This window comes from Pelodiscus sinensis, chromosome 2 (genome assembly GCF_052426305.1).
Source record: "Pelodiscus sinensis isolate ZL-2025 chromosome 2, ASM5242630v1, whole genome shotgun sequence".
Lineage (NCBI taxonomy): Eukaryota > Metazoa > Chordata > Testudines > Trionychidae > Pelodiscus > Pelodiscus sinensis.
The window spans coordinates 183,141,654-183,166,291 of record NC_143053.1 but is presented as its reverse complement, the minus strand read 5'-3'; the positions used below and the strand labels follow the sequence as shown (position 1 = coordinate 183,166,291).

Here is a 24,638-nt window from a genome sequence, read left to right as displayed (position 1 = left end):
ACAGATCACTAGAAAGCCTAATAGAAAAAACATATGTAATACAGTATTCTTATGTAAATCCTAAAAGTAAAATGAGAGTAGTTGTTTTTTTATAATCATGAAGTTAAGTACTGTATTAGATAGTACAACTATCACAACTTTACTTTTAGAAAACAAACAAATTCTTCATTAAAACTAATGTTAAAATTATCTAATACACAGATTAAGAGAAAGAATTTCTATTAGGGATGTAAAATCTCATTTAATTAGATTAACCACTTAAACAGGGGCAGGAGGGAGGCTGTTCCAGTGTGGCCAGGTCACCAGTTAACCAAAATCAGTAAGCATCACCTGGGAAGGATGATGTTTATCAGTTAACCATTCACATTCCTAATTTCTATACTAGGGATGTAAATGACTAGTCAACTACCGGATAAGCATATGCTTATCGGATAGTCAAGTAGTGACACAACTAGTCACCTCTGCTCCCCGCTACCCCTATCAGAGAGAGACAGCAGGGGGGAGGGAGGGAGAGCAGGAGCCAGTGCTGGGGCTGGCTCCACGCTCGCCCAGTGTTCCCCACACCACCTCTCCCTTTGAAATTTAAAAGGCAGAGGCACATCGGGGATAGCGAGTGCCCCACCCCATCCCTTAATGACTAATCAATGGAAATTCCATCGACTACTCAATTACAGGCAGTCCCCGGGTTACGTACAAGATAGGGACTGTAGGTTTGTTCTTAAGTTGAATCTGTATGTAAGTCGGAACTGGCGTCCAGATTCATCCGCTGCTGAAACTGACCGCCAGTTCCGACTTACATACAGAATCAACTTAAGAACCCCAGGCGTCCCCAAGTCAGCTGCTGCTGAAACTGATCAGCAGCTGATTCCAGGAAGCCCGGGGCAGAGCAACTCTGCCTCAGGCTTCCTGTAGTCAGCGCTGGTCAGTTTCAGCAGAAGCTGACTTGGGGACGCCTGGGGCAGAGCAGCTGGGGTGCTGCTGGGTTGCTCCAGTAGCGCCGCTCCTCGGTGCTACTGGACCAATCCAGCAGCACCCCATCTGCTCTGCCCCGGGGTCCAAAACAAAAGCCTGGTCTGCTGGGGGGGCACACTAGCTGCACCCCCCCCCCCCAGCAGACCAGGGACACGGGGAGCAGAGCCGCAGCGGCAGCGGGGTGCCGCGCCTCTGAGGCTTTGCTCTGGCAAAATCTCAGAGGCGCGGGACCCCGCCGCGGCTGGAGCTTCAGTTCCGGTGCCTGTGATCTGCTGGAGACGGTCCCCAGCAGACCACAGGCACCGCGACTGAAGCGGCAGCAGCGGCGGTTCCCTGCGCTTCTGAGGCTTTGCTCTGGCAAAGCCTCAGAAGCGCGGGAACCCGCCCGGTGCCCCTGGTCTGCTGGAGACGGTCTCCAGCAGACCAGGGGCTCCGGAGCAGCTTACGAACGGGGCTTTCTTGCCCCGGAGCTCGCAGGTAGCAATCCGCCACCTTGACCTCCGGGGCGAGAAAGCCCCGTTCGTAAGTGCGGATCCGACATAAGTCGGATCCACGTAAGTCGGGGACTGCCTGTAGTTGATAAATTAAAATTTAACATCCCTGTTCTATACATCTGTTTAAATTATCCAAAAGTACAAAGTTTGTTTTAGAAGTTAAAAATACATACACCCATAATCTAATGCTGGCACATGTAAAGGGGATTCCATGAGTGACATAAATCTGAAAAAATTGGCTCTACACCAGAGGCTCTCGACCAGAAGTCCGGGGCAGCCTGGGGGGAGCGTCAACAGGTTTCAGAGGTCCACCAAACAGGGTTGGCTTTCAATTTAATGGGCAGAAAGATGAAGCCCCAATGGATGCCAGACGGGGCTGAAGCCTGGGGATCAGAACTATGTCACTCAGGGTTGAAGACAATGCCTGAGCAACTCTGCTTTTTACCCCCGGACGCTGATTCTTATATGCAGAAAAACAGTTGTTGTGGCAAAGGAGGGCAGTGTAGTTTTTATAGTATGGTGGGGAGGCCTCAAGGGGGGGAAAAAAAAAAGGATTGAGAACTTCTTGCCTACATTTACTTTTCCCCACTTTAGACTTGTTGAGGTTGTTAGTGCTTTGTAATTTCAAGCAGATCTGAGATTATTTCAACTTGATTATGGACCAGACCAATTCCCAAGGCTGAGGAGCCAGAAAGGGAATAAAATGCCACCTATACTATCTCTCTCAAGCAGACCACACACATTCCAGGCAACCTGACAGCCCCTACCCTGAAGAGTTTATCATCTAAAATATAAAAGAAAAGATGCACTGAGCAACCCAGAAGAAGTGGGTAATTTTGTGGTCCCACCTCTTAATAGTCCTTCCCATGCTACCGAGTTTAATTTCTTAATCTATAATTTTTCTTAAAATATAAATTCAACATTTAAGGCCAAAAATTCAAAGCAGCTCTCTTACCTGAAGTAATGTGACAGCATGTCTTTCGCCATCCTTGGTCCATAAGGGAGCCATTCCTAACTTTATTGCAACAAGGCCAACTCTCCGGGAACCTTTAGAACAAAACAGACCATAATTGAAATGTAAGACTAAATATCAAACAGAATCAAAGTCTGTTCATCATCAGGGTATGTTATAAGATCTCTCTCTCTCCCCCCCTCCTCCCCCCCCCCAATAAAAGGAATTGAGAGAGAAGAGAAAAAGGTTTTAAACTTGCTGGGTATGTTGGGAATAGAAAGCTTTCTTTAATGTACTACTTGTGTTTGTGCAAAGCAACATGCACTCAGTATTTATTAAAATATATAACTTCCTTGTTGAGGTCACTTTTGAAAAATACAAAGGTGATTTCAATTTTCTGCAGATAATATGAAAATCCAAAACAAAATTAAAAGTATATATAATAAACATTGTTTGACTAGGTTTTCCCCCACTCTAAATATTTAAATTTTTATTTTATTTTTAGCCACTGTATAACAAATCTGTCCTTTTTAAGGGTTCAAATGTTTGGGTCTTTACCTTGGAACACAGAACCCATGTAAAGAATAATTAAGAAATAAATATTTTAAACGTGTGGGGAAGAAAGAACATCTTCAAATGTGTTATATAATATTTACATATGGTATCAATCGCTTAGTGGCCATTCCAAGCATATGAAGTAGTCATCTGCAATGCCAGAAGCTGGATTTTACCAGAGGCATCTTGCACCACTGCTGCAACTAGGGATGTTAAATATTGGTTAATGGAATAGCTGATTAACCTCATGAATTCTTATTGGTTACTCAACTATTCTATAGTCTCCAGGGGTGGGACCAGCAGTCAGAGAATTCAGGCCCCACTCCAGAGGAGCCCCCTGCTGCCTATGATACCGAGGGAGCAGCATGGGGATGGCAGCAGCCCCTGTCTGGGGGAGGAGGAGAAGCTGAACTCCTGGACTAGGAGTGAGCCAGAACTGAGCTGGACTGTCTGCCCACCTGGTTCCTAATACACTTTAAATGCATAGCTGCAGTGGGCGTAGGTCCCGGACCCCATGCAAGCCAGGACTGAGCCGAGCTGCTGGCCTACCTGCTAAAAAAAATGACTGGCAGGGGGTGGGAGGAAGGAAATGAGTGTAGTCTATAGCATTAAGTGATAAGCTATTGCTTACTGGTTAATTGACTATACTATTACACCACTAACAGCAACAATAAGCTAAGTAATGGACCATCCAAAAACCTAGAAAATAAAATGCATTCATCTAAGTCTGTGTCAAGAGGGTTCTTGTGGACACAAATGGACTTTAAACACAAACTATGCTACCTAGTGTGTTACCTCTTCTATGCAGTGACTGGGAGTAGGAATGTAAAGCCTGTTTAATTAGTTAAACAGTTAAATATTAAGTTTAACCAATTAAGCAGGATCCCATGAGCAGGGGCCACTCCAGCTCCGCTGGATCGACCTTCTCCCCCCCCCCCCCCCAACCGCCCCAGGGTTGACAGCTTTCCAGTCGCATAGGGCTACTGGCTCCAGCACTGACAGGGCAGGTGCAGCCCTTCAACCATGGGGACTGCTCCCAGGCACCAGTCAACTGGTTATTTGTTTAAATCCTTAACTGGGAGTCAATCTATTGTCCCTTGTAAATCAGGAATGCTACTTGGCCCAAGTCCTTGGCTTCGGAATGAAGTCGTTCACATTAGTCACATCAGCAGCTGTTTAGGTAGTATCATTTGATGCGCTCATGGCAGTCATATTCCAGGGGTATGGAAGCAAAACAGATTTTGAGGGGGCTGTGGCTGTAAAGCGATGATAAATAAGTTGAAGCTGAAGATCCTCAGGAATAAGAGAGGAACTTGAGGACTAAAGAAGTCATTTGCTTCTTATAAAAGTAAAGAAAATGACTAAGGTAAAAAAGGAGAAACCTCATATGACACCAGTGGGATATTACTTGCACACTGCAACAGCACCATGACGACTAGAGCCTGAGCTGCCTCTCTCCCTATACTAACCTGGTTCCCAGGGGTGCAGTGGCCATGGCTCATCTTTCAGTGGACACAGTTTGCTGGCGGTCTGAGCTCGGTATTCCTCTGCCGTTAGCTGCTTCAGGAACTGGGTGTTCTCATTAGAAAGATGCTCGTCCCACCAGGTGCTGCTATTAACAGGCCGGACTATAAAGCGCCAAGGCCCCCTACCAAGGGAAAGGGGGGGGGTATTAATGCGCGCAACGGTTTTAACTACTGAACCCAAACGGCCCCGGCCCGTTCCCCCCTCCCGCCCCCGCGCGTCGCTAGGGAACGAGGCGGCGCGGGCCGGGACGCAGCAGGGCAGCCCAATGAGCTCGGGCCACCAGCGCCCCAGTGACGCGAGCCCCCACCGGGCTCAGGGGGGCTCTGCACGCGCTAGTCACGTGCCCAAGGAACCAGGTAGCAACCCCGCCCCCACCGGGCTCGCGAGGCCTCTCCCGCGGCCGCGAGGCTCTACCGCCTCTCCCCCTCACCCCGGTTCGGTACCTACCTATTTCCGGTAGCCGCCGCCTGCACGGGACCGCCCGGGACTCCCGCCAGCAGGCGCGCACCCGCCCGGCACAACAGCCCCCAGCCCGGCATGGCTCCCGCGCCCGCTCCGGGACACAGCCTGGTCCGCGCGGCAAAGCCTTCCGCCCGGCCCGCCGGCCGCGAACAACGTTCCGCGAACGCCGCCCGGGGGGAAGAATTCCGAAGGGCACCGCGCGGGGCGGGGCCCTGTCACGATTCAATCTCCACCCCGCGCCCAACCAGCGCCCGGAGCAAGGGGCAGCGAACGCCGCTGAGCCGTTCGGGCGCAGCGAATGTTGGGGGAGCCACAGGGGCGTGGCTCAGGGAGAACGTCCCCCTGCTGGTGGGAGTTGGTCATTGCAGGCCAACAAAGAGCCGAAGGTCACCATCGCCAGGGGGCAGCGGGGTGGGGTTGTTTGGCCAGGACACGTGGGTTCACAGTTCCTAGCTGGGCTGCAAGCTCTTTGCTCACCACCTTGGTTTCACCTCTCCCCAGAAACTGGTGCCCAGGGCCATGCCTGTCCATAGGGTGGCTGGACTTGCTGGGGTCAGGCTGTGTCTTTGCAGGAGCGTAGGACGGGAGGCTCTTCACAGCAGTAAGTGCCATGGCGCAGGGCTCACCCCTGGCCCAGCTGCCCCAGGCAGCTTTCTAGCTAGGTTGCAGAACAAACAGGTTTCTCCTCACTGCTGTCCTTACGTTTAAGCAAGGACTAGTCCTGTGACCCTTAAAGACTAACAGATTTATTTGTTAAACTTTAAAAGCAACAAATAGTCTGGTAGCACTTTAAAGACTAACAAAACATGTAGATAGTATCATGGGCTTTTGTGGGCACAGTGTTGGATGTCAAGAACTAAAATAGGGCAGAAAGGGGTGGAGAAAAAAGGGGGGGACAAGAAGAGGTAGGGAGCATAAGTTTTTGTTGATAACAAACACTGTGTTAGATGCATTATAGTTGCATAAACTTCTGACTAGATAAATCTGTTAGTCCTTAAGGTGCTACAGGACTCCTTGGCTGCGTCTAGACAGGCAAGTTTTTCTGCAAAACCAGTCGCTTTTGCACAAAAACTTGCCAGCTGTCTACACTGGCCGCTTGATTTTGCGCAAAAGCACTGACGTTCCACTGTCCGAAATCAGTGCTACTTGTGCAAATGTTTTGAGGTTCCCATTCGGGCAAAAGCCCTTTTCCGGAAATGTTTTTGCACAAGAGGGCCAGTGTAGATAGCTAAAAACTGTATTGCGTAAAAAAGCCCTGATGGCGAAAATGGCGATTGGGGATTTCTTGCACGAAACCACGTCTAGACTGGCACGGACGCTTTTCTGCAAAAAGTGCTTTTGCGGAAAAGCGTCCGTGCCAATCTAGATGCTCTTTTCCACAAATGCTTTTAATGGAAAAACTTTTCCATTAAAAGCATTTGTGGAAAATCATGCTAGTCTAGACGTAGCCCTGACTATGTCTACACTCGTGGCTTCTTGTTCCAGAAATATGCCTAATGAGCCACCATTTTTGCAGAAGAGGCTCTTGCACCAGAAGGAGCTGTCTACACTGCCCCTTCTTGAGCAAGAAAACCCCTCTTGCGCAATGCCGTTACGCCGATTTCTTGCACAAGAAGGGGCAGTGTAGACAGCTCCTTCTGGTGCAAGAGCCTTTTCTGCAAAAATGGCAGCTCATTAGGTATGCAAATGAGGCTCGGCGATAGTCCGGAGCCTCATTTGCATACTTCTGGCACAAGAAGATGTGTGTGTAGACATAGCCCTTGGTTTTTTTTTGCAGATACAGATTAAAACAGCTACCCCTCCAAGACTTCTGTTTAACACAGGTTTCAGGAGCTGTTTTACAGCCCAGTCAATTTCCCTCAGGATGGTCCTGGCAAGTCTGGGATGGAATATCACCCTCCCTCCCCCAAGTCAAGGACCGGTTTGGAAGGAGGTCAAACCAATTGGGATTCCGACTGAAACAGTTCGACACTGGGCTTAACTCAAGCTGGTTTGTTAACCAGCGCTCTTGCCACAGGGCAGAGGAGAGAATCTTACACAGATCTCAGATGCTTGAATTCACACTAATATCAAAACCCCATAGGAGAAAAGTTTTGAAAATACCAGATCCTATTTAGAACGATAATTTAGACACACAAATAATAATGATGCCAAACTCATATATAGCACTGGTCATCTGTAGATCTTAAAGTGCTTTGCAAAGTTGAAGTGTGATGTGACTGAAATGGAAATTATATTAATCAGTTATGTGAAGTGTTATGATACCAATTTATAATAAACAAACATTTTTCTTTTGTTAGTCTCCCATTTTGTAAGATTGCTCAGAAAAGGTTATGCTGCAAAGGCATTTGAAACATTACTATTTTATCATATGCAAAACTCCAAATGTTAACCAGCTCAACTTCCTTGCCTGCTTTATAAATGAAGATACAAACATATTGATCAGTCCAAGCTGTATTCCAGCCGTCCAGTATTCTGACTCATACAAAGTTCCAGATCGGATGCTTCCCATGGAAAGTGCAAGAATCACCATCATGGACAATTATGGAATAACTTTTCCATAGGAAAAAGTTTCTTCTTAATCCTAGGCAATTACATTTCAATTACAATAAATTAGTGTTTAATATCTATGCATGAGCATTTATATCCTGTATTTAGTTATATTACATCTGGCTAATGTAACTGTAGATGTCCTAACCACATAAAGGTCTTATACTTTCCTGAGTACTGATAAGCATCTGGAAACGATATGTTGTGTGTTTCATGGATTATTTGTATTCTGTGTCACAGTATTTTCTTTCATCAATTTGAAATGCAATGACTTTTAGTTCATTTCATTACAGTCCAGTCAATTTCCATCAGAATGGTCCTGGCAAGAGTGGCCTGGGATGTCACCCTCTTCCCCTAAGTCAAGGACTGGTTTGGAAAGAGGTGAACAACATCCCACTTCTAAAATATATTTCTAGATGGTAACAGTGTAACACAAAACATCACTCAGTAATTCCTACATCAAGTTCAATAACTTGTGAAAACATATAATTTACTTTGATAGTTTTGTAAGTCCCTGCTTTCTGTTTTTTGCCAGTTTTGAAATGCAATGTTCATATCCTCACCTGCCTCTCATTCTCAAGATAATTCCCGGGTCAATGTTTTTACCATTTTGTTTTAAAATAAAGTAACTCTCCTTTGTAATAGGAATAGTGTTTACGTTATATTGCAGTTCTCCAAGCAGTCTCAAAACCATAATATGCTTCCTATAACTGGATTTAGCCAAGGTCCAACAATGCAATCAGCCACAATGTCAATATCTATTCCTAATTCCAAGACAGTGTTTCCAGAAAAATACTATACTTTGGCACTTATCAGTGATGCTCTTTTCTAAAATCCCTATACAGGGTTCACTAGAGAAACCTGATGCAATCTGTCTTGCTTGGGTGAACTGCTATTGAGTCTTAGGTGTTTTCCTGGAGATCATCACAAGTTCCATGTAGACTGGACCATGATCTGCAAAATTTGGCTAGAATCAGGAGGATTCAATAGAGCGTTCTCGTTCTCTCTGACAACATAGTGTGCTCCTGGGTTGAACTTACATATTTCATCATGGAGTGGAGAGGAGGGAAGTTGCATGTCTTTCTCTGTCTCACTCATATGTAGGGACATGAAGCACACTGCATCTTATTAAGATAAATTAAATAGCAAAACTCCCACTGACTTCCAAAGAGATCAGGGGCAGTTCCAAAGTTATCACTGGGGAAAACAATAGAAAATAAAATCTATGGAGTCCTTCAACCTTCTTCCCATTTGAAATTTCAAGTATCTCCTATAGATTTCCAGGCATTCTGGAGTGGGTCATCCCTGAATACTTAGACATCATGGTCTCTCAAGGCTCTGATGCTTGCAGGAGCATGGCAGATGTCAATAGGATGAAAGAATGAGCAATGACACTTTCCAAAGTGAATTTTGAGTGGTGTTAGAAATGTGTCACCAAAATTTAATTGGTGCTTCACTCATCATCTCTATGGTGTCATTCCTTGTGATGGCTGCCAATAGAATTTGGGTCAGGATCTCAGTGTGGGGAGTCATATCCATAGCCTCTGCTGCTGCTGTGAACTCTTATCCCATGGCTGGTATGCATACAGTTACCTTATTTATAGATCTGCAAAAGCCTTTCTACTTTTTTTTATTAGCCTTTACCACTCTGCAAGTGCAACCCACAGTTTTCATCAGATTCACTATCTGAGTCCCCAGCCTGTTCCTCATTGGAGTACTGGCTCTTGAGATAATTGTTTATGAGGACTACATTCCCTATTCTGTAGTAATAAATTTAGAGTTGTACACATTCCTCTTTGCTTTCTCTCCTCTCCTTCATTAGCCGTCATCTGAACATGAACCAAAAGGTGCTGATGTAGTTATTCTTCTAGTTATTCTCTGGTCTTTTTTTTAAAAAAAAAACAAAAAAAAAAAACCAATACTGGTTCAAAATCTCCTCTTTTCAAGTGTTCACATCTGAGTTTTTGCACATTATTAGCATTTTGATTATACAGCAGATGTGGATGTTGGCCCAGTTGGAGGTTCCTTGGAGCCTTGCATGAAGAGGCATGTTTGAAAGTTCCAGGGGCCAGACCATCCCAGAGAATACAGATTTGTGCATGTGTGTTGCCCCCTTGCCAATGCACACACATGTTCTGATCAGCCACAGCCTCATAGCTCTACCAGTGCATCACAGCACCAGCCAACAAGGCAAGTCCTGGAGGGAGCATGGTAGATTGACAATGATTGTATTGATTTTTGAAAATGAAGCAGACAGATTTCATTTGACAGTGATCCTGTGGTTATATCTTCTGGCAAGTGGGCAGAATAAGCCCATATTTAACACTGACTCTGCCTGAGTTGTTTCCAGACTGCCTGTCATCATGACATGGGAGACAAGGGACAATGACATTTTCCCCCCAGACCATTGACTGTAGCTTACACATGCAGGATGGCATTTGTAAGCTACAGGTTTCTCCCTACCATGTTTATTTACCTTTAATAATCAATGGTAAAATAAGTTTTCTGATGCGATCATCCAGGATTGATCTCTGGGTAGAAGGGCTCCCTATCTGTTAATCTGCATGCAACCAATGAGAGAGCACAGTACTTACTGACCAGACCTCACCTCCATCAGAGACACAGCACATTTTCCCTTATCTACAACAGCTATGGAAAGTTCATTGTGTTTTCCTTTTCTCACTAGGCTACACGCAGGAGAAGAGTTCAACATGCAAAACAATGAAAACTAGTCACTTGTGATTGTGCCTTGTCATGGGGTCCACTCACCACATCAGCACCCAATCACATACCTCCTCACATGAGTCACTTGGGACACACACTGTTCTAGTGAATCAGGCTTGAGTTTTGCAGTCTTGGTTTTAATCGTGGTTCTGGGTCTGATTTATAGTGTAATTAAACTATAGCCAACATTTTCAAAAATCTGTGGCAATAGAATTTTCCTGGGCCCTTGAAGGACCCCGGTCAAGTACACTGCTGGAACGGGTGTGGGAATCAGGGATACCAGCCCTACATCGCACAGGGACCCAGTAGCCCATGTTGGAGGATCTTCAGATGGGGGTGGAAGGTTGGTGCAGCCTGTGTTAGTACACATGAAACTGACAGTGAAAACTGGTTAGAACTTCCTGACCTGATTAGTCTAGTTTTTGTCTCCAGGCTAAGCAAAATTCAGACAATAAATAACCAGCAGCACAGAAACAGTGAGAAACACAATGGTTCTTTTCATAATCAAAAGGATTATTTACAAGGCAGGAGCAAGAACTTGTGTGTATTTTTTTTAATATATGAATTTTCCCTGTGGAATATGCACTGTAGTGTTGTAGGCTAAAGACCAACTTCTGCCTTGATTGAGTTGGATAGGAAGCCACGTTCCTGCACAATACACCCCAAAAGGGGCAAGATTCCCACCTAAAATACAGGTTGTTCCCTCCCACAGGTTAGGGTATAAAAACATTGATGAATTTACTTCAAATTCTTTGTTGGGGGAGCAGTGATATTCCGCATGGGATTGTTGTTGGACAAGATGATGTGCATCTTCCCCCATCTCATCCTCTTCACCCTGTCCCCTTGTATGTATCCGGAACCACAGAGAGAGTTGAAGAGGGGTATGTCTACATGTAACGGGGTACACTCACCGCCACAGCACCACCAGCCGTCGGTCCTGGGAATTAGCTCAGATGGCAGGTGGCGGGATCCTTTTCGGGACACTGCCCTCTGGCAGTGCCCACAACAGTCTGAGCTCCCCCCTTCCAGGGGTGGGTTGTAGGTCGGTGGGCCTTCAGGAGGAGATTCATCCGCCTCCGGTGCAGTGGGCGGCCAGTCCACCCCACTATCCTATCATGCCTTAAAATAGTCCAAGTCAGTGAGTCTATAACCGGCCTTGCTTCAGGTCGGGGTGAGAGGCAATAGTTCACATGCCCGGCCTTGCTTCAGGTCCGGGCCATGGGGGGAAGAAGTCTAATGTAAACTCAAGTCTCTCAGCTCACAGTTCGGGGCAGGGCAACAGTCCTAGTCCTGCCCCTTTAAAAGGTCCGGCCTGGATCCCGGCTGGGTTCCAAAACACAGTATGTAAGCCCAGGCCCTTGAGCAGGGCAGGCGGATAAACACAATAAGCTGAGCCCAGGGTCTGGTACAGGGCGGGGCAGCTAATCAAAATGGTGGCCAGGCCCTGGTGCAAGGCAGTAAACAAACTGGAGGCCCGGCCCTAGCTCAGGGCGGGGCAGCAAGTGGTGGCCAGGCCCTGGTGCAAGGCCTGGCCACAAACACACACAGTGAGTAGGCCCTGGCCCTGGAGCAGGGCGGTGCGGCAAACACAATAAACTGAGCCTGGGCCCTGGTACAGGGTGGGGCGACAAACACAATATGGTGGCAAGGCCCTAGCTCAGGGCGGGGCAGCAAATGGCGGCCAGGCCCTGGTGCAAGGTGTGGCCGCAATCAAACACCCAGGTTTGTAGAAGCTCCTAGTTCAGGAGCTGGGCAGGCAGTGCACCTGCAGCAGTGGTGAGGGATAAATTGCCACCCGGTTGGTGGGTGGCGAGGGGGAGGCCCACCCACTACACTGTGCCCCGGCCCAGGGGCCCTGGATGCAGCAGTGCAGCTGCTACTGGCTCAAAAGGGCCCCATCCCGCAACGTGCTGGCCTAGGGTTGCTATCAGCCTGTTCTACCCCTGGGCCACTCGTCTCCCCCTTCGCAGGTACCTGTACCTCTGGCAGGTCAGTCAGGGAGTTGAGGACAGTATCGTCCCAGAAGGGTCCAGGCGGCCCAATCCAGGCTTCAGTGGGCTGGAGCTCTGCAGTGTCCAGCGGGTTCACCAGGCCCCAGGCAGCCATCAGGGTTCCAGCTGGTCCACCGGCTCTGGCAAGCCCTCAGGGTCCCCGTCAGTCCATAGGTCCTCTAGCCTGGGCAAGGCCTCAGGGTGTCCACAGGTCTCTGGGCTCAAGCGGGACCTCAGGCTCAGGCCGGTCTGCAAACCCACCAGGCACCAGCAGAGCCCCGGGCTCCTCTGGGGCAGGAGGTAGCTCTGCTGGCTGGCTTGGCCAAGCCTCTGCAGCCCAGCCCGGGCAGTCTTCGCTGGCTGTGTGGAAGGTGGCTGTGGGTGGCCCCAGCCAGGCCTCAGCCTCCAGGTCAGGGAGCTCGGGGAAGACCTGTCTCCTCCAGAGGCTGGTCTCTGAGGCTATGTCTATACTCGTGGCTTCTTGCCCAAGAATCTGCAGAGCGTCCACACTGCCCACCTGCTCTTGCGCAAGTAAATTTACAGTACAGTGTGGTAAGAGAGGGCTCCTTGCACAAGAGCTACACTCTTTTTTAACAGTAGCTCTTGTGCAAGAGGACAGTGTGGACGCTTGCGAAAGAAAGCCCTATGGCTAAAATGGCCACCAGAGCTTTCTTGCGCACAGAGCATCCACACTGCCATGGGCGCTCTTGTGCAAAAGCACAGCTCACACATGGCAGTGTGGACATGTTCTTGCATGTGTAGACATAGCCTCACTGACTGAGCTCCCTGGCAGCATTCTTATAGTCCTAGCCATGCCCCTTAACTTCCTATCAGGTGAGGAGGCGGGGCTAGGCTGCACATAAAATGGCTTCCAGAGGGGTATTTCCTCCCCTTTGGTAGTGGGGGACATCTCCACCCCACTACACAACACTACAGAGTTTTGTCAGAAAAATGGTTGTTTTTCTGATAAAACCAGTTTAATCCACACTGCAATTGCATTCTTCTGAAAGTAAATCAAAAGAACAGAAGGATTTTTCTGGCATTGGTAATCATCTTTCTGTGAGGAAGAAGACTGTTTCTGAAAAATCTCTTTGGAAAAAGGCGTGTGTGGACAGGGAAGAGGGAGTTCTTTTGAAAGAAGAGGAACGAGGAAAAAGCACAGGTGCCCTGGTGGCCACTCTGTCCAAAGTAATCACTGTTTAAATGTGAGATAGCGCTCATTCAGTGTAGAGGCTATCTTTTGAAAAAAGCAGATCGCTTTTTCAATGTGCTTTTGTGTGTGGATGCTCTCTTTTGGAAGAAGTTTTTTCAGAAGATCTCTTCCAAAAAAATGTTCTTCTAAAAAGAAGCCTGCGGTCTGGAGCTAGCCAAGATTCCACTTCTGAGGTTGGAGGGTGGATGGTGCTATGAAGATGGATGTATCCTTACCTTCTGTGCAGATGGGGATGGTCCACTTGCAAAGGGTCTCCACCACACATGGATATGGGGCGAACAACTGGGTACGAATTTTAAAGGAGTACAGCAAGGGAGTCCTGCTACCATGTCCTGTGGCACTTCAATGCCCTATAACACATCATTGGACCAGGATGGGTTAATGACTGAAGGCAAGCCACGCAGTGGGTTAGCATGCAAAGTGCCTTCAGCAGTACAAACAATCAAAGATGTATGCTGCTTCTTTTCAGAGAATGGTGCACCGAATAGAATCTCGTCCTTCACCCTGCACCTATCCCTGGTCAAACCTGAGACACCCTAACCAGAACTAAGAGATGATACGTGAGCCAGACAACATGGGTAGTGCTGTTCCTCTCTGCCCTTCTGCCCCTTTTTGCATCTCTGGCCTGTAAAGGGATAAGATTTTATCTTAATTCTTTGTTGTCATATTTAGTAAAATGCTGCATCTCAGCCTGAAATGACCAGAGGGGCCAGTCAAGGTTCCCTTTTTTACTATCTTTGTGTTCTTGTATTCTAAGCATTGGCATCTTCCTTCAGGAAAAGGACTTTAATGCATGACAATAGGATGGGAAATATTGAAATTATGTTTCCTTTTTTCCCCCAGATGACACATTACCGTGATAGTCAGAATATACATGTGCCCCTGCCAAAAGCTCTGGAAGCAGTTAATTAATTTGGCGAGGTTTCAGACCTGAAAGATAAATGTAGTTTACAAAGTGAGGATATGAAACTAGATGAATTAAAAACAAAGATAAAAAGGATTATATGTAATGAGCTCAAGTGAGGTTATTAAATATGCGAGTTTCTATATTATGCTAGTACATTTACCCAGCATTTCTCTGGTCCTTATAGAGGAGCTCAAGGGACGGGGTTATGTATGGGGTGATGCAAAAGTCAGAGTTAGGGGGTGAGAAGGGTCTCTGGGCAGGGACTGTGCGTGTGCGTGTGCGTGTGCGTGTCTAGGGAGCAGAGTGTGGGGAAAGTCTTTTCCCCTCCACCTCCCGAGATTCATACCAGGGCTACTTGCTCTTCCCCTTCCTCTTCCTGTCTGGGAGTGAGAGCAAAGAGTACCGCTCGGCTACCCCTTTCATTCCCCAGCCAGAGTGTGGAATGAAGCAAACTTACTTTTCCCTCACTTTCTGACTAAGGGGGATCAGCCAGCAATGTCCCCCTATGAAGCTGGGGGGTGGGAGTTTCAACCATCCCCACCCTCCCTAAAGAGCATCTGAGGGTGGGAGATTTGGAGCTAGGGCAGTCCTGGACACAAATTGGGAGGGAGGGGGGATCCCTAGCCAGCCAGTTTCACATGTGTGGTGATTCTGTATGTTTTATGTGAAGCAATCCCATTCCAGGTATATCCCATTTTCCTGGCACAATCAAACCCTGACCTTGCTTTAAGTTAGGAGAAGAGGATGCTGTCTACCAAATTTCGTGGCCCTAGTTCTTACCATTTAGGAGTTCTTGAACAAAGACACACAAACAAACAGACAAACTCTCTCAAATATATAGTAGATCTGTAAAATGTAAGGGAAGAACAATGCAAATTAAAGTATCAATCATTCTTCTGGAGGATTTTGCTTGATCAAAAACACTGGACTTCGTTACCTTTAGAAGATTATCCCAGTATTGTAAATATGGACACAGTACAAGTAGTAGGATGGCATTCTCTCTCTTGTCAAACTAACAAGAGTACCACACGACCAATAATTAATGGCTAATGAATAATTACCAGTTTTAAGGGATATATTCAGTTCTTGCTTCCTATGTATAATTCATACTGCCATCAACAGGTTTTCCAAGGGGTCCAAGGACCCACATTCTTCCAAACATTTCTGGAGAGCTACTCTCAGTTCTGACTTCATTGTGTGCCCTTGTGGAACATTCCTCTTGCAAAATGAGCTAACGCTCCAGATCGCCATAGACAAGTGTCTGTAACACAAGCAGCATCACTGCAGCCTCCCTGAGAGCTTCACTGTGACTAAATGGGCATGTAATCCAAACTCTTTTCTTTCTCCTGACCTACAGGTATGGGGCTAGGTAGCATTAAGTGAGAAATCTTAGGAATAGACAGGAAGTGGGGAAAATTTTAGCCAAGGCTATGTCTCTGTACCAGTCCAGGTCAGCGGGCAGCCCTGCTGACTCACTTCACTTGCTGGTGTACTTGGAATTTCTTGTTCTGGGGTCAGGTGGCTCACAGTCCGGCAGTTATATTGTTTCAACGCTGCAGCCCTGGGTCTGAGCAGGGCCGTAAACACACAGAGGTCTATTACAGTTCGATTGCCATAGCTGGGGGGTCTGGACAGGGCAGCAAACACACAGAAAAGTCCCCAATAGTTCAAGGGCTTGAGCCTGGCTGCAGGCTGAGTTGGGTGTCAGCTCTCCTAGCTTGGTGGAGAGCCAACAAGCAGAGGGTTTTTTTTCCCTGTGGGGAAGTGAGGGAGGATGCAGGCCCGCCCACTCCACTGTGTTCCAGCCCAGGGCCCTAGTGGTGGCAACACAGGAGCCACTTGGTCGGCAGGGATCCAGGCTGCAATCTGCTGACCAGGTCAGTGGGTCAGCGGCAACTCAAGTTGCAACCCGCCACCCACCCGACTTCCATTTCATCAGCCGGCAGGGGGGCAGATTTCCCTGGGCCAGTTCCTAATCCCCCCTGGGGGTCTACCTGGTGTGACTGCTTCTCGGGATCCTCCGGGAGTGCTGGCGCTGGCAAGGTGTCCATCAGCTTAGGGTCAGAGTCCCTCCCTGGTTCTGGCAATGCAGCCCCGACTCTGGGGCCTGGCATGAGCTCTGGTCCTCTTGGTCCCTCCTCAGTGCCTGGCGGGGTTCAGAGCGGTCCTGGTCCATCTCCCGGGTCGGGCAGTGGTCTTGGGGGCCCTATCCAGTCATCCCTCTGGGGTTGTGGCCATAGGCCTCCTTCCTGGACAGGCCAGGGAGAGCAACTGGCCTCCTCACCTGCTGGGCTCCTACAGAGCTCTTCAGGCCAGCTCTTATAGTTCCAGCCCCGCCTTTTCACTTCCTGTGGGAGGGGCTGGGAGGCTCTGGCCCCGCCCACCAATGAGTCTTATGGAGGGCTTCCCCTTCTGGGTCAGCGAATAGCCATGCTGACTCACTATAGTCTCCATTAGCACTTTTGTTGTAAAATGTTTGTTTCTCAGGAGTATTGAAAAAAAAACCAGATTGAGCTACGTTTCATTGACATAAGTGCTGTTATGAACAGCACTATGTTGGCAAGAGGCTTGCTACTCATTGGTGAGGTTTAATTATGCCAATAGCTGGGAGAGCTCTCTCCCAATGTCATAGAGGGGCTACCCAAGAGATCTTACAGCAGCACAGCTGTACCAGTAAAGCTGTGCGGCTGTAAGGTCCATAATGTAGACATCGCCCGTGTCGTTATTTTATTGGTTAACAAAGACAAACCCCAGGGAAGACGTAGATGTAGACAATACTTAGTTGTGAATTGGGTTTTAATGCAGATTGGGATAGGGGCCTGTTCAGCTCTCATTTGAACATCTGGGGGCAGTCCGGATCTGACCCTTGCAGTTAAACGTATAAGAGGCCAAACCAAAACCTTAAACCCATTTGAAGTTTGGGTGGATTCAGCGCCAGAGCTGAACATTGTGGCTTGGACCCAGCTCTTCTTTGTCTTGTAGAACTGGAGAGGAGCAGGAGGAGTTTACATGTAGAATGAAATGTATGTAAAATGCTTAATACATCAGGGTATGTCTACACTACCCCGCTAGTTCGAACTAGGAGGGTAATGTATGCATACCGCACTTGCTAATGAAGCCCGGGATTTGAATTTCCCAGGCTTCATTAGCATAAGCGGGGAGCCGCCATTTTTAAATCCCCGCTGCTTCGAACCCCGTGCAGCGCGGCTACACGGGGCTCGAACTAGGTAGTTCGGACTAGGGTGCCTATTCCGAACTACCGGTACACCTCATTTCACGAGGAGTAACGGTAGTTCGGAATAGGAACCTAGTCTGAACTACCTAGTTCGAGCCCTGTGTAGCCGCGCTGCACGGGGTTCGAAGCAGCGGGGATTTAAAAATGGCGGCTCCCCGCTTATGCTAATGAAGCCCGGGAAATTCAAATCCCGGGCTTCATTAGCAAGTGCGGTATGCATACATTACCCCGATAGTTCGAACTAGCGGGGTAGTGTAGACATACCCTCACTCGTGTTTGAAATGTTACTTGATGCTGCAATAGCATATCTTGTTTTAAACTATTTATTTTTCCATTCTGTGTTTGATTATAACTGTGTTAAGATCAATTAACAAATACACTGAGCTAGAAAAAAAGAACAAGGGAAATGCATCCTGACTGCAGAGATTTGACAGAGTTCATAACAGAGGGGCAGCATGTTACTGAGATAATAGATTTGGCAGGAGGTAAATTGGAAAGGCTCAATTTGCCTCCAGCATTAGTAAGTGCTGCTGTTCCCAGAGATATCCAACCTCCCCCTTGCCCCAGGTAGGCAGGCAGTGTCCCATTCTGCCCCTCCCAGGGGTTCCAGCAGCGGGAGGGTAGCCTAACTTATAGCTGAAGTTCCATACAAGCATCATTGCCAGAGGCTGTCTAGAGGTGTACTGATGCTCAAAGACCTGAATGCTTAAATGCTCACCGACAGCAAACTCTAAACAGGGGAGAGTTTGACAGAAGCAAAGTCATTTTTAAAGTCAAGCTAAGCTTTTTTGTAGTGATTGTTTTACCCTATTTTATCTAGCTCTTAGGAGGCTAATAAGAAAAAATACACATTTTTTTTTTAATTTTATTGTTTTCAAAAGCAAAGTGGGAGAAAAGGCCAGTGGAATATAAAACACAGTGTAGTACCAACAGGCAATGACACCGAAAGACACACATGTAGCATACTGATGTGTATATATAATACCACAGGCATAACAAATAAAAACAGCAAATTCTGCTGATTTATCAGTAGAAAGTAGATATGTATTGAGAACAAGCAATTGACATGTAAACACAGCATATGGGGCAAATCCTGGTCTCATTTGCATGGCAGAGGTACTTTCCAGTGATTTCAGTGATATTCCGTTCACTAGTCACAGTGGCAGATAATACTTCAGTACAGCAGGAGGATTTAGCACCCAAGACCGCAGATGTTACCGTGAGTGGTGCTGCCTGTTGTGGTCCATTTGAAGTCAATGGTCAAGTTTACAGTGAGCTCAACAGAAGAGAAGTTAGAGCAATGTGGAGTTTTTTTGGACCCCCCCCCCCTTAAGGATGAAATCCTGGCCCCAGTCAAGTCACTGCGGAGCTTTCCATTGACATTGGGGTTTTGTGTCGTGTTACAAGTGAATGTTGATTATCAGTGATTTGCAGGGTTGTAGCCATGTCTTTTACCAACAGAAATTGGTCCAATAAGAACTATTATCTCACCTACCTAGCTCCTTAACTATGAGTAGTGTTGTCAGTAGAGATGTTAAATATCATTTAATTCAATAGTAGATTAACCTAATAAATTCTTATTGGTTACTTGACTATTCTATAGTGCTTGGGGACAAGGCCAAGCAGCCAGTGCGCTCTGGCCCCACTCCTGAGCTCGCCTGGTTCCTAATACACTTTAAATGCAGAGCCGCAGCAGGGGTAGGTCCCAGACCCAGCACAAGCCAGAACTGGGCTGCTGGCCAGCCTGCTAAAAACTTTACTGGCAGGGGAGGGGGAGAAATGCATGTAGTCTATAGCATTAACCTTTAAGCTTTTGCTTTTTGATTAATTGACTACACTATTATATCCCTAGTTGTCAGCAACTTTACTTTGTCATAAAATGTCAGGGGGAAGCTAAACATGAGACAAGAGGACTGAATTTGAGCCTAACCATCTTCCTGTGTTCTCTGATATAAATGTCCTAATGAAACAAATACTAAATAACCTATCAAAATAATGGATTGACAGTTTTATGTTGCTGTTTGTTCCTCCTGAGCTGTGTGTTCATTATTTTTTCCATTTTGATGGACGGGGTCATCTGCATTCAGGGATAACAGATTTAAGAGGCTCATCTATAATACACATATGTATGGAGAATACAGGGTTTTTGTTAAAATTATATATACTTTTTGGACATTACAGTTTTGAAACTGCATTTCCCAAAAGAAAGAAAGCTGCTGAAGCTGGCAATGACTCACCGTGACGTATACATTTTGTAATCCAAAGTGAAGATTTCAAGTCTCCAAAGAAGCACCATACAAGAACCACCCGAGGAACTTAAAATTGAAGGCACCCTTTCTCTAGAGATTTAGGTATGTGGTTCATTCAATTGATGCATGTGGTTAATCCCATTGCCTTGAATGAGAGCACACAAATGCATAAGTGAAGCTGGACCTAAGGCTGTCTCTACGCACAAAATTGCACCATTTTAAAGGTGTGATTTGCAACCAATTTATGTGTGGCCACTCTTAAACTGACATAAACCACGCTTATGTCAATTTCACTTAGCCCTGTAAATTTAGTTTCCATTCAGACTCACAGGAGCATGCTAAACTGATTTAACCAGTTTTAAATTCATACATGTGGTCATACAGGAGTTTACACAGGTTGAACTAAACTTGTGCAAGGACACATTCTTGGCCTTTGCAGGGTCAGTGCCTAAAACACATATAAGACACCATGGTGTGGTTTGATGGAGGGTGTGACCAGGGAAGACAAGGACTGAGAAAACAAAAGAGCAGGAGAAATGAATTGGGGAGAGTAGATTTTTCTTCCTTTTCTGGAAGCACTAAGGTTCTTTCCTTAAATAGCCTTGCTTCAAAATGTAAAAACAGTCTTTATGTCTAACTAACAGATGCTAGTCATGCAAAGTCAAAGTGAGCCATGTCAAAGGGGAGGTGAGGAGGAAACAATGGTTGAGCTATAAATGGGATCTGCCCTTAACATGTGTCTTTCAGCACCATGAAGATTATCTCGTGATAGAAATGGGCTGCTCTGCAGTGTATAGAATTTATTCATTTCTTCCCACCTCCTTGTTTTTTCTTTTGGTTTATAAATCCTGGAGCACAATAGCCTTTACTAAGGTTCACAGTCCCTCTGATGTCAATGGGCCAAATCCAATTATTACCCATCTTGCATATTTTTGAGGCTGCTGTGCCATTGCTCCCTATGCAACGTTAAGGAGATTAGGAACCACACAGGCACAGTCGAGTTCCAACTAACAACATGGCTTAGTTACACAGACACACACTGTAGCTTTTGCATATTCTGGTGCAGTAGGGTTTCTGTGTTAGAAGACAGGGATGGCCACTAGAGGGAGCCCAAACTATTTAAAGGGATATTACCACATTACGATACATTAAAATGGTCTTCATAAGCTTTAATGTGTGTACCTCACAGAGGCATCAGAAAGATAAAACAGTGTTATGGCCTGATTAAATGACTTTACTTTCCCAAAGGCATGCTGGAAGTCTATTGAGGAGCAGGGACCCTAATCCCAGCTAGTATGCTAACAACGGGACCATCCTTTCTCTTATTTATGCTGTGAATCTGAAATGACTCCTACATCACGGGTGTAATTGCATGGGTTTGTAAAGTGTGATGCACACTTACTTATGTAAATGGTAACAATAACCCCGATGTTAGTACAAGTCACATGAGTATGTGTTTGAAGGAGCTGTTCCTTTGGGGTTTTTGACTGTAGAATTAACCTTTTCTTTACCTCCCCTCCTCCCATTTTGTTTCTGATTTGCAGCCAATATGCTGATGCAACATCAGATTTATTTTTGCAGATTTTTATAAAACTAAAGACACACAATCTCTTTTTGGCTGGATAATTGCAGCTCAGCGTGTAATCAGATTATGAATTGGCTGCTATGTAATCAGTCAGAAGTATATTCCATGCTTGGTGAGAACAGAATTGATATCAGCAAAATGATTAAACTTTTTGAGGAGATTGCCAGGGCTTACATATGATTAAATAAAATTAATTTCCATTCAAATACATTGACAAATATATCTTCTAGAAGCTAAAGAATGAGAAAATGAAGACTCATTTTGCACCTTCACAGGAGAGAAGTCATGTTATGTTCACTGAATTGATTCCTGGAACGAAACTATTCTACACAAGCAGGATGACATGAGGGGGCAGGAAAGAGTGAGCCTGAGCACTGTAGCTGAAGAACAATTCATATTAAAGTCAACTGACTAGATGGTTAGACTGCAATAATTTAGACTGCTACAAAGCTCCAGTAAGTCTCTCTGGGTGAAACTCCACCCTGGTGGTAATGGTCCACATAAAGTCTTCTGGATTATTTAAGCTTTGAATTAAGGATTTAGAAGGACTTCGGTAGTGTAGAGGGCCTCATGAAGGCTGTCCATGCTGTGACAAATGTCCCCCCCTAAGAAAAGGAAGAGAATAAACACTATGAATGGAGGCAACTGTTTTCTTATCCTAGGAACCATTCAGCTGACATTAGAACACCTTCCAGACCCAAATGTGTGAATTAATTTAATGACCTGTATGTAATATGGGTCTGAATCTTCTCTTAAAGCCACTTAAAAGAACAGGGACTTGCTCCCCATCAACACTGAACACAGTAAGGTCACTCCCTTCTGAAGCCTCAGTGCAAAGGCCTCATTTGGGAAGAGAGGTGCCCACTCTTAATAGCACTCAATAGAAACAGGGAACACCTTTGTGAAGTGAAAGACTGCAGCTAGACACCAACAGACGGTGATTCAGTTCAGTGGGAGGATGGGTGTTCCAAATCCATTCTTCCTGCAAAGGTAGCAAATCTCCAGAAGAGCTGTTTAATGAGACAAGGTGGGGGAAGGAACATCTGATGCAATCTTTACATTGGAGTCAGGTGCAGGAGGCAGTTGGCATAGGCACCACTTCTGTCTGCTTTGTACCAGGTGAGAGCTCTTCCACACAAAGGGGGGTTTCTATCTAGTCTGTTAGGAACAGAGCTCAGCTACTTGAGTGGTACAAAACTGCCTGAAAGAGAACATTTGGCCTTCTCTACAAGGAGGCCAACTTCTGTTGGGCCAATAGAAGGTATCGCCTCACCCACTTTGTCTAATATCCTGAGACTGGCATGACTACAATTAGACCTCATGCTAGTGATTGTTAAGTCTGCTCAGTGTCTTCAGGAGAGGCGAGGTAGATGTGTTACAGTTTTGCTACAGGAGAGGTGAGATGTGCAGATGTGCCTCTCCCAGGCACTGGGGTGTTGTTTTAAATGGGACTAGCAGAGATGCAAGTATGATGAGATTATTTTTGCTTTGTTTTGTAATAGTACTACCTAAAGATAAGACATCAAATCTACATACAGTTTCTAATAGGACAGCCCTTTCTGTTCAACATGCCAGGTAAAAGGGTCAACACTTGCTTTTGCTATTTGCCCCAACTACGGGTAAAGTGCTGTTGAGCTCCTGCCACTTCAAAGACCATCGCTGCATTTGGCTGCTGTTCCCAGGTTGAACTGTAGGAGGGCAGCAAAGCAGCTGAGGCTACAAAGAATGAGGGCAAAAAGTGGCAGGAATGATAAAGTAATAAAATTACCACCTAGAATGGAAATGAACACTGATGTCTTTTATACCCATTCCAGAGTGTAAGTATGTGATAAAGCGATCTGAATTCTCTTTGCTGTGGGCTAACCCAAAAGCCTAGAGCCAAAATCCCTACATGAAGAGGTTGATACTCATTTATATCAAGGTCTCTGGATATCCAGGCCCAGAAAGATGCTCTCCTCATCTGCGGTTACAGCAGAGGCTACTGTTTAGAGCAACCCCATCAGAAATGCCATTGCATTAATCTTCACACTCATCAGGACTTTAATTGTATTTCCTCCCTTTCCTCACAGGAGGAGCTAAACTTCAGTAACATGTAGCTTATGATTACCTTGATTATCTTCCACCCCCACCATATGGCAGAAAAGGAGTTCTATACAATAATCAATTAATACAGCCCCTTTACACTCTCTACAAATATCTGTATCTTAATTTTTATGAATGCGTTTTTCTGGTCAAAATTATTCAATACATGATTTATGCAAACAAAATTCAACTTGTCATTCATGAACCAGTCAGTGTGACTATTGCTTTGGATATACTCTAACCTCAATTTACTATTTACACTTTGTAAATTGGTCACCTTGGTAATGTGGTATTGGTCCTGCTCCTTGACTAGATCACTGAAACTTTCATAAGCAAGGAGAGGGATTGACTGAGTCACTTGTGATACAAACATTCATGCGCACACGTTAGCCATGACATTGTCTGTTTTCATGAATGTTCTCACAAAGGAAATGATAAGAATGAATTCTTGTGAAAAGCAAAGAGGTTGTGACTATTGCTGAAAAAAATCAGGTTTGTTTTCAGCTAATGTCCCTGAAAACTATTTTTCTCTGGTACTTGTTCATCTCTGGCAAGGGCTGTGATGTAACTTATTTAAGACAGATTTGCTACAGATTCCAAAAGGAATTTTGTTAAAAAAAGCCCGACTTTGATATCAAGCTAGTTTCTTTCCTTCTAGAATGAAAGTTTACAGTATTAGAGAAAATGAAGAGACAAGCTCAAAGAGGCAGCTTTGTTAACTAGCAACCCTTAACTGTAATATGATTCTGGGAACTTGATGGATCGAATTCTGTTCCATTTAAGCTCCAGACTTGTAAATGGGTATGTATGAGCAGACCCACTAAAGTCAATGGGGGTTTGCACATTTGCAGGCCTTCACCATATGAATCTGCTTGCAGGGTTTTACATCTGTTCAGTCATCCCTATAGGAGTCACATGTACAAGTGAGAGCAAAATTTGTTTTGGTAAATTTTTCTCTATTATATTATGTCTGTAGGTCTGCTAACTAATTAATTCATCACTTTCAATTTGCTTCTCCAATTTCGCTACCAAGAGAACCTTTGATCTTTGGAGAAAAAAATAAAGCATTTTCCAAGAGTTTTAAGTTATTTCTTTCCCATTTCTATTTGGAACTGGTAGCACCTTTCCTCTAAGAATACA

At 45.8% G+C, this 24,638-nt stretch overlaps 1 protein-coding gene across 1 annotated transcript in view; it reads right to left on the bottom strand.

Annotated features, from left to right (window-relative positions):
- The window catches only part of MRPL3 (mitochondrial ribosomal protein L3), a 66,427-nt gene extending 61,230 nt beyond the window's left edge, over positions 1-5,197 (bottom strand). The window contains exons 1-3 of the mRNA XM_075921925.2: positions 4,948-5,197; positions 4,443-4,621; positions 2,422-2,513 (exon numbers count right to left, since the gene is read on the bottom strand). Of these exons, the coding sequence (XP_075778040.2) occupies positions 2,422-2,513; positions 4,443-4,621; positions 4,948-5,039 (363 nt within the window). The 5' untranslated portion in view covers positions 5,040-5,197. The remainder of the gene's footprint in view (positions 1-2,421; positions 2,514-4,442; positions 4,622-4,947) is intronic.
- Positions 5,198-24,638: the final 19,441 nt, after the last annotated feature.